General features: G+C 32.9%; 1 protein-coding gene across 1 annotated transcript; it reads right to left on the bottom strand.

Moving 5' to 3' along the window:
• Positions 1-1,979: 1,979 nt before the first annotated feature.
• LOC143055232 (heat shock 70 kDa protein 12B-like) lies at positions 1,980-8,723 on the bottom strand. The gene is made up of 5 exons (XM_076228366.1): positions 8,364-8,723; positions 7,102-7,320; positions 3,019-3,172; positions 2,326-2,570; positions 1,980-2,003 (listed from the first exon to the last, which is right to left on the bottom strand). Exons 1-5 carry the CDS (start codon positions 8,670-8,672, stop codon positions 1,980-1,982), a joined length of 951 nt encoding a protein of 316 aa, XP_076084481.1. The 5' UTR covers positions 8,673-8,723.
• Positions 8,724-10,921: the final 2,198 nt, after the last annotated feature.

Here is a 10,921-nt window from a genome sequence, read left to right as displayed (position 1 = left end):
CCGACAAGTTGACTCCTCATATTTATTTGATTTCAGCTTGTATCACACAATTTAACTAATAATTCCGACTTATTTGCAACAAAATAACTTTACAAGGGGTGTACCATATGCGCTTCCATACTAACTAACGAGCATACCTAAAAGGGGCAATGGTTTAGACAAATGACAATCTTGCGAGCTGTACAGGCTGTAGTTAGTCCGAATATGTTGCAATTGCCATAGTCATCATCTTACGAAGTTGACCTTAGATGGATATGGCTATTTGTAGTCCCTGTTTGCTAATCATCTTTTTGTGTTTTATACAACATTGCCTACACATGTTTGGCTTGAATGTACCTGATGAAGCATAATCAAGAAAAACGTTTTGATACACGAAATTAATAAATGTTATTTTTTTTTACCCGCAATAGGGCGATACAACTGCTGAAAGACTGTAAGTCCTGAGTGTATCATCAACTCAGTAGTCAGTTTTGTGGTACTGATATGAATTTAAACAACTTTTCTTAAATTCTTCGTTGTTTAATTAAGACACTATTTCGGTTCTAACTCCCTCAGTCATATATTATGTTTTCTGGACTGTACATATGTTCCTCTACCATTCACAATAATTCTGAAATTTATTCGAAATGAATTGACGTCTATCTTCACCTAACTTGACAGCATTGTCCCGACCTTTTCTGCACCATACCCCAAAAAAAATGTGAACTATAAACAGACCAGGGTAAAAGAGTCATAACCGATTCCAGATATGTACAACGCATAACCAAAACCAGTTGTCAATCATTTTTATTCTATCTCTGAACAATACTCCGCCAATCATAAATCATACAAGAACAATTCCATTTCTTTTTTGCTAATCTTAAATGTGTACGGTATAATAATTTATTCAACAGCACCACACTTATATTTGCGTAATGTTCATTCATGTAAATTTGGAATAGTGTCATAATTTCAGTTTATAGATATATAACTTTACAAGTAAATATACATTGATTTTCAAAGTAAAAATGCCTAGTACCATTCAATATGTTCAAACCTTATCATCATCCACTGGGAGAACAAATCTTTAATTTTGAACAGCGCAGTCATAAAACCGATTTGTTGAACGTGAATAAAATATAATCAAATTAAAAACAGGAATAAGATAGCAAATTACAGGTGAAATCTTCAAGCGGAAACAAATCTGTAAATTCTTCATTCTTTGATTCCTGTTAAAACAGAACATTCCGCAAACTTGCACTCAATACAGCTAAGACAATGAATAGTTAGGATTGGAACAAAATGACAATTCAAAATTATTCAATATTTTATCTACAGAAAATGAATATATCAATGTATGTCAACACCAAAGTGTTTATATAACAGGTTGATGATCAATGGCTCCTCGCACAAATATATATATTTGTAAATTGACTCTATAAAACGATTAGTTAAATAATAAAATTCAAACTATACTAACAAATGTTGTATCTTAGTAAGTCAAAATTCAGAAGCAGACAATCAATAGCAATCAAATTATATAAGATTGAGTTTTGTTTTAATTTTTTTTCCAGAATTACGATCCGTTGCACTTATGCCGATTTCTGTGTTTCCAAATACAAATTCAACATCGACGGTACGTATGTCTTCACTTGGATCTGGAAGTTTCAAAACAATCTTGCAGAGTTGTGTACAACTATCATCATCTGTGTATAATGGATTTTCGCTTGTGGAAACATAAACTTTTAAACCGACAGATTCTTGCATCTTGATCACAGTTGTAAATTCATTGCAAACCCTCTTTCCTGCCTCAACAGCCTCATTTTTCGAAACAAATTTCGAAAAAATTTTGTCACATCTAATTTTTCCTTTCATTTCCTTCCGGTGTTTTTCATCGTGTTTGCTCGGGTCAAATATAGGCGTTATTCCAATACCATATGTGAACCGCATAACACGAGATTGGACATAGTCTGGTCTATGGCCAAACAAAACAGCACCTTTCAGAACAGAAAGTCCAGCTTCTTCTGGAATAATAATTTTTTTATCCCAAAATTTCTTGATAACAGCATCCTGAATCAGGCGGCATTCAGAGAAACCTCCTACGAGCAATATTTGGGTAATATTTCCCACCTTTTTGTCATTCAGTATTCCAAACATGAGAGATACTATGCTGTCAATTGTTGGTTTAAACAAATTTATCATAAGATGCGCTTCAATTCTCATCTTATCACCACGTAGTGAAATTTCATTTCCGTACGGCGACGACGCAATCACAGCTTGTAGATCCTCTCCCAACATCTTCCTACAATTAGCATCGAGAGATGCATAAGGAATAGTTATGTTTACTTTCCCTTCCTTTCCAGTTACTATTGTTCTTTTAACTGCCTCAAATTCTCGAAAAAGGTCAAGGTAGGCAGCTGGATCTTCATCTTTAATCTTTTTCATTAATGGTCCACCTAGAATCTTCACTAGCATCTGGAAGAACCTGCCATCAACAGATGTACCACCACAATCATTCCCAGATGCTCTATATAGCTCTTTCAGACGTCCATCTTTTGTTTTTTCATGAACCGTTATATCAGCTGTTCCACCTGTAAAATGATTTGATCTCATTTGTTTAATAAAATTATACCATTAACTATTAGTAAAGTCTTATATATACAATAGCGGTCACGAGTGTAGTTGTTGATTGTTATTTCAGAAGTATATGTTGTACACATAGAATTACAAGCTTAAATATATATAATGTACGTTTTCCATCGCAAATATTTTCAAATTCACGTATCACTATCTGATTTTTTTATTTTAGTCATTTTCAGCGAGTTTTATATGCTTATCATTCGCAAAGTTGCGAAAACATCGCGTATATTATCCAAGACTACAATTTGTTTCGCATTTGGGAAAAGCTATGAGTTGAACCAGATTAAGAAAAAGTTGTTTGACTTATTGAATTTTGAGCCGAAAATAAAAGTTTGACGCCCACAACGAATACTTTGTTTTATAATAAATCAGCCAAATGTAAATGAGACTGGTTTATACCTCCTAAGTCAGCAACCATGTATCTAGTTCCGTTGGCTGACATTGCAAAAGTCTGGTCTGCTCCATGTAATTTCTCAGTCGGAAGATATTGGCAGAATATACTTGCAGTTTCTGGTTCAAGAGCTAGGAGTAGTTTTTCTGCTGGAATGCTAGCCTAAAATGAAAGGTACAACTTAAACAAAACAGTCGATCCGTGATAATAGCGCGTGATTTTCTTTTTAAAAACATGTTGCCAATATATAATTATTTTACATAAGATTTTAATCAAACAAATGCTAAGTACTAATTAAGGTAGATTTTGGCTATTTGTTACAAGTTTGCAATTATAAAACCCTTGAAAAAAACAGAATTTTGTTAAATGGATAGCATATATCAAGGAACATTAATTTCACTGTGAATATTACACTATAGAAGAGAGGCGAAAGATAGCACAGGGACATTCAAACTCATAAGTTAAAAAAAACTGACGATGCCATGGAAAAAAAAACAACAGTATAAAAACACAACATAGAATCTAAAGACTGAGTAACACGCACCCCATCAATCGGGTGTTCCAGAATGAGAAAGCAGATTCTGCTCCACATATGTCACCCATAATGTCGCTCATGTAAGTACAAACCCGGGGATAAGTCTTATTCGGAAGGTCACATTCGGGGAAATGGAGGCTATGATTGTGGTTACGACTATTGGAATATAAAACAATCGCTTCATCTGTGAAATAGATATTCCGTAACGGTCAACCAACTCGTGATTGCGTTCTTATTTTTTGGAGGGATGATTTCAATTTCACCACTTAGAACTCTTGGTTTAATAGCTTCCCTTTGAGCAGCAACCCTCTATCAACGGAATCATGAAAGGAAATGCACAGCCTGGAATATCAAATCAACTGGGAGATATGCAGGCGCTGCTGGAATGTTGTTACATACAAATGGAAGGTTGATATCATCTCTTTTGCCAAGATTTTAGGTACTCTAACAGATCTATGGAACGATTAAGTATCCACATCTGATTCACGTCGCCTTTAGAATATATAGTTACATTATAAATTTTAAGCCAGGTTTTGATTGCTGATAAAATTGATGTAAATAAATCATAAAGAAGTTTTGTGGGGCAAAAAATGCTGTGTGTAAGGACACTTATGTAATTTAGGTATCCAAAACAGTAAAGGAAGATCCAGTTCTTCCTCTTTGGTTGAAATTCCAAACATACCTAAGATTATCCTGGATTTCCCTTTTGATAAGTGTCGTCGGGTATATGTTTAGTTTCCAAGTGAATTGTCTATTTCTAATTCGCTAATTGTCATACAGTTTATGTAACGTGATTTACACACATAAGGGGGCTCGCGGGTCTAAATGAAATTTTTTATTTAATATAGGATTTCTCTATATTTTTCTATAAATGAACTTTATCTTATACTTAATGGAAAAATGAAATAAAAAAATGGGGTCACCGTTCATTTACGCTCATAATCTGCCTTCGAAAGAAGCATACATTTTTGTTAATGTCCTTTTTTTCTATTGAACTAATAGGAGAAATAGCGGTAATATCGATATAAAAAAAGAACTAAATTACAGAAATCGCTAAAATTTTACAATTATTTAGTTTATGTACAGCTTATTCTAAAACAACAATAAAAAATATAGGTCACCGATGAGTTAAAAAAGATATTTCAATTTTAATGCCAAAAAATGGCATTTTTGCACCAAAGGGAGATAATTTGGAGCTTTTTCAATGATAACTACATTTCAAAAATTCGCTGGGGCCAACACGAATTGATTTTTTGGAATTATTTTTGTACCATATGATAAAGTAACAACTACTTAAGGTAATAAATGAAATTTGTAATGAAAAATTAATGTTTTTCTGAAAATCTTACACCCGCGAGCCGCGAGGCTTTTTAGGCGGGGACAATAACATATTTTTCATGGAGGTAAAACAGGTGCTTTGCAACTTTTGTGTCTTTAAGGATTGACGTAGCATCGGAATTCATAGACCCATTAAGTTTTTTAATTCTGATTTGTAACAAATTCATCACAGACCTTAATCCATTTAAGAAAAATCGTATGCATTTAACCAACTGACTGGTATAATCCTCGACTGAATTCATCAGTATTTTGAACTTTGTGTTTCCAAATGATGAATTGATTCTCACGATATTTTCACCCTTTGGATAACATATCTCTAGTTCACACGTAATTACGCGGCTAGTCGGATTATATATAAATGGGTACCTAGAACAGGTGCAATCATGCGAGAAGAGGTTAGATTTTTTTTCACGCATAGCACGAACATTTTTATTTAGTTTTTCAAATCTATCAATCAAATATATAAATTTTTAACAATATAACGTATGGGGAAAATCTGGTTTCAGAAATGTTTTTTCCTCATTAAGCAGAATATTTTTTCATCAATTTTAGAATCAGAATATTTTTTATGGAAAAAAAACAACCCCCTTTTTTAATTGAATGGTCATTCCCCGAACCCCTTATCCAGACTCAAAGCATCATCATTGCAAAACACATTATTCATTTGAAAATGTCTTCCCGAAATTACTGGACGTACACAGAAATATTTGCCACTGCGCAATCCCAGTGGCGGATTCAGAAACTGTGGGGCGCACTGACTGCATAAGAGGGGACCTGATCCGGTAATGCTTCAGTGATTCCCTATATAATATTCAAATATTTTCCGAGAAAAGGAGGCGGCGGACCCCCTGCCCGCTCTTAATTTTTAATTAGATTCAATGTAAGGAACATTTAAATTAAATGACATACAGTTTATACGTGTGAACAAAACTGATGCACAGATAACTAAACCAGGTGTATAGATGTGAACAAATTTAATGTGAAACCAGTGTACATTACACGAAACTAATTGTAAACATGTTTACTGTACATTGCCATGATTGCGTTTGGTGTGAACACGGCCTTAGACATGAAGTCGGCAATATTAAGATCCGGTAACACGTATTTGTCATTGAAAATTTTAGTTGAAATTAATTTGGTAAAGGTATTAGAAATGATAGTATAGACTGATCTTTAAAATAAAGAAGTATATTATAGTGAACAGATTAATGATGGCATCGACACCCTTGATGACAACGGAAAGGTTTAGAAAGAATATTTTCACCTTTTCACTTTTTGAAAGAGATAATGAATACTGCTGTCTAAAACCAGTTGTTCATGTTGTTGGCATGATACGGGTAATGTTCTTCTCATATATTTTATGATGGTATTATACTTAACCCCATACGAGAGGGTTTGTGCATAATTTTCATATTGTGAAGATGTAATCTTTCAATCAGTTTAATCTAAGTCTGAAGCTGGAATGTCAGTAACTGCTAGTAGTCCTTTGTTAATGTGTGTATCATTATCATTTTGCTCAGTTTCTTATGTTAACTATTCTGACATCGGACTCGTACTTCTTCTGAAATAAGTTTTACTGTACATATATCGCTGTGTGTTTGTTTATTTTACTTTAGCAACAAGGTAAAGGGGAAGGGTTGAGATCTCACAAAACTTGTTTAACCCCGCCGCATCTTTTGCGCCTGTCCCAAGTCAACAGCTTCTAGCCTTTGTTTGTCTTGTTTGTCTTGTATGTTTTTTATAATTTTAATTCATTTATATGTTTTAGAGTTTAAAGTGACGTCCATTTTCCTTGAACTTGTACACATTTTTGTTTAGGGGGCAGCTGTAGCCCGCCTCCGGTTGCGAAATTTTCCAGCTGTGTTGAAGACCCATTGGTGACCTTCGGCTGTGTTCTGCTCTTTGATCGAGCTGTTGTCTCTTTGACACATTCCCCATTTCCATTCTCAATTTTATTGTGCAAATGTGATGAATAGCCAACGGATTTTTTATAAATGACAGAAGGTCATTAACAAAAACATCATGGAGAGTAGAGGACAATTTTAAATATTGATCTAAGAGCATCATCTACGTTCAATTGAATCATATTTAATTCAGAAAGTAATTGAAATGTTTTGTATACCATATTAAAGTCTATATGCATCGTCTTCTACTTTACAGATCTTTTAGCTTCTTGTATCATGGGCAATTTTTCATATCTTCAACATAAGCGCATTACCTTTTCAGCACATTCCCTCATAAACTGTTTGGCAGCATCTGTCCATATTGCTGGTATTGTTAAAACCCATTGTATTTCCTGTATTTTCACGCCAGTTCCCTGTTTTTTTACACTGTCCATAAAATGATCTACCAGTGCCTTAATGGACAGGCTAAACACATCAACTGCACGCACAGGCTTGCCTAAGATGTCTTCCAAGAACATTTCAGAAGAAATATTCTAAAACAATAACATGTTTCGCATTAAAAATATAAGTTATCATTTTTGTTTAAGTAAACAAACAAAATGTTTCAGCAGGTTTCACTTGAAGCAAAATATGTTAGCCAAAGTGTGCATTGAGCATGGTATTTCTGATTTCGCATGTTCTATACATTGCTGAATCCATCAAAACGGCCTACTTCAATGAGAAATATTAACTCAACAAACCCTTTTTCCAGTACAAGTTAAAATGCTCGCCCTTCATCACCGTTCATTGTTTATCAGTCGGTTATGTTATAACATTAATAAAGGTAACCCGGTCCAAATCTCTCTTTTTTATCGTAAAAATATATTAGAATATTAAAAGTATACGACCCTAATAACAAGAGATGAAGATTTTATAAGACGTCTTCGTAATGCTGTCCAGTGTTTTCATAGAACGAAATGGTGAACATTACAGGTCCGAGCCCCGGACGGGGATGAAGTAAAGAATCAAATTTAGAGAAATATTGTTAGATTAATTTTCTAGCCACTTTGTATATTTATTATTCTTAAACTTATTGATGGAAAAGGCTGTCTTAACAAGGGAATTAATACCTTAACAATGCAGTCTAATAAATATCAACTATTGTAATACAACTTGAAAAATAGATATTTTTTATATACGAGTTTAATGACAAATTATCCAATACATTTGTGCTATTATTCAATGTCAAAAATATAAGACAAAGCTTGCAAAGATTAAAGGTTAATAAACAAAAAATACATAATAATACATATGCATTCCGATTAAATGAATTGATAATGTTATTTACCACACTGAAAGGCGAGGCAATTTCAAAACATTGTTTGTTAGAACATTCTTTTATACTTTTAGTACCTTAATTCTTTTGATGCAAAATGAGATCTCGTGATGGTGCATTATTAGGCGCGATAATATACGATAGTTTGACGAGGTGGAAATCTCTTATAAAAAGTGTTTCTACTTAGTCTAAAATTTACCAAATTTCCCCATTCATTTTTAATATATATAGCCTTATGATAACGTAGTATGTATGTAATACCTTGTTGTTATGCAGATTCATTTTAAATCGATGAAAGTAGAAATATTCGTCTTGTTTTTCATCCATTACAATATCTGAATACTGGTTTTCTGCATCGTAACCAAAAGCTATGAATTGCTTCTTATCATTCAGAAGCAAACATGTAGGAGTTTTCAATGATAATAATGCTCTCCCACCGGAATTCCAAGCCTGGTTAGCATGAATTTTCATTGGATCAGTTTTGAATTCATGTCGCATGGAAAAGGCATATCCAGAATAAGTTGTTCCGAAATCCAATGCAGCTACTAACAGGTGGTCATTCGTCGCCATGGTTAATCTAAATTCAAATTCAGTACATTTCTTATCTAAGGGTTTATATAATAATTAATTTATATTTAAAAAAAGAAACATAGTAAAACAAAAATTCCGTAACACCTATATTTTCAAGCTGTATACATGAACTCAATATAGCCGGAAATTCAACATTTGGCTCAGTCTTTATCACCGCATAGCCTCATCATTTCTTCTTTATCTGTGCCGAAAGTAGTTCCGGAATTTCGAAATTTGAATTTTTTTTTCTAATCGTATAGCTTTAGATGACGTAAATTAAAATAACAATGTTTGTATCTGTTGTCAAGCCTATTGTTCACTTGTACATTACTATAAGCGGTGTATATACTGAAGACACTGTTTAAGCTTAATTATAAATAATGTCATATGATAATTAGATGAAATATATAATCAGGTTGCTGACAAAATCCAAAGTATATGAAACTTATCAATTCTACTATTTGTAAAAGCTGTGATTTAAAACAACATCGACTTCATAAATGCATCATCAAGTACGTGTCAAATCGGTTTTTGTCTTCCTTAAATAGTGTAAAATTGATAGCGAATGGTATATCATTTGTCGCGAATACATGATAGGGTGTGCATTTTACTTTTATTAAATGTAAAGTCAAACCAAAACCCGTCTTTGAATTTCCGTTGACAATTTAAAACAAAAAGGGTACATGTGCCTGTCCCATCTCGGTATACCCTCAGAGATGGTCTTTTTCTTAATGTATCAATGTCTTCATTTAAAAATGATGGTATTGAGGTCAACGTTATAATAGTTTTGTTTACTATCATTGAATAAATTTAAGACTCGGCGCAATTAGGAGCAGGGTGTTCTGTAAAAAGGAAACCTCTTATGTATCGTAGACGACTTACTTTTTGCAGGCCTCACTGTGAGTTTGAGATGAATAGCAGCAATAAAAGCGTTGTTTCTTAAGAATGTTGTGCAACAAACTGATGTTGTGTCATGAATGAATACCACATATGATATTATTTCTTTTCTATAATGTCGACATATATATGTCTTTTTTGTTTGCTTTATGTTGTTATTTGTCACGTTTGCTTTTGTTGGTGGGTTGGGGTAATTGGGGGTAGGTAGAGGGTTGACGATAATTTGCTGTGATTTACAGTATTTTAAAACAAAATGCTATATAGTTTTCGGTTTTTTAAGAAAGACGTACATTTCTTTACACTTCTTTCAATTTATTGTGCATGGAATAGAATGTTGCAATTTGTCATTGTTTGCACCAAATGAGGGTCAAAATTAGAAATAAAATGTATTATAAAAAGGAAACATTGTTAGAGCAAAAATATTGAAGAATTACTCAAGTTTCTAGGAAACATAGGAACATTAACTTCAACGACAAGATCACAATATCACGACAATGGTTACATAACATCTATTTCAATGTTTTGTAATGTAAAAATGAACAGAAATCATAACATGCATAACTTGCATAGTGAAAAAAATCGAATCAGAATCAGACTCGAATAGTTATAATAATAAAGATGTGGGCCACTTCATCCCCTTTAACGCACACGGTTATGAACAACTGTGTCTTTAAAATGGAAAAGAAAATTGACAAATTATAACAAAAAGAAAAAAGTTACTTTTGCAATTGGGACACCAATTCCCTCTGTGAATATTTTATATGTAATGTTTGAGTTTAAAAGCTGTTGACACATCATAATATTCGCTTTGTAGGTTATCTGTTTGTAATTTTATAAGTAAAAATTTATCAAAACTTGTATCTAAATCACATATATCTCATGCATCCTGTCAATGTCTTATTGTGATATGGTATAATTTCTGTATTCTTTTCTGTAATTTTGATAATGTGCTTTGTTTATATGCCTTTTATTTTTGCTTCTTTGTTACATAATTGTTCGTTTTTATAGTTATCTAGATTAAAACGCAATGTTTTTGACATTTTAACCTGTTAAGTCTGTTTGTTTTGTTTACACATCGTTGTCTATATAACGGAATTTGATGCGACTGGTATACGAGTAGGAGGTTTAGCTAGCTATAAAACCAGGTTTACTCTACCATATTTTACGTATGAAAATGCCTGTACAAAGTCAGGAGTATGACAGTTGTTTTCTATAACATTTTTTTTTTGTAGTTTGATGTGCTTGGGCTTATGATTTTGTCATTTGATTAGAAACTTTTCGTTTTGAATTTTCCTCGGAGTTCAGTATTTTTGAGATTTTTATTTTTTATGTTTACTTCTACCGAAACATAT

The sequence above is a fragment of the Mytilus galloprovincialis genome, chromosome 12 (genome assembly GCF_965363235.1).
Source record: "Mytilus galloprovincialis chromosome 12, xbMytGall1.hap1.1, whole genome shotgun sequence".
Lineage (NCBI taxonomy): Eukaryota > Metazoa > Mollusca > Bivalvia > Mytilida > Mytilidae > Mytilus > Mytilus galloprovincialis.
The sequence above is the reverse complement of the archived record's forward strand: the minus strand, read 5'-3'. Positions and strand labels throughout refer to the sequence as shown.

What these genes read in the sequence shown, in the direction of transcription:
- LOC143055232 (XM_076228366.1), bottom strand. Translation starts at nt 8,672, where the DNA reads ATGGCGACGAATGACCACCTGTTAGTAGCTGCATTGGATTTCGGAACA. An exon ending in TGAATCTGCATAACAACAAG is followed by an intron (nt 7,321 to 8,363) that starts GTATTACATACA and finishes TTATTGTTTTAG; the next exon opens with AATATTTCTTCTGAAATGTT. An exon ending in CATGGTTGCTGACTTAGGAG is followed by an intron (nt 2,571 to 3,018) that starts GTATAAACCAGT and finishes ATCATTTTACAG; the next exon opens with GTGGAACAGCTGATATAACG.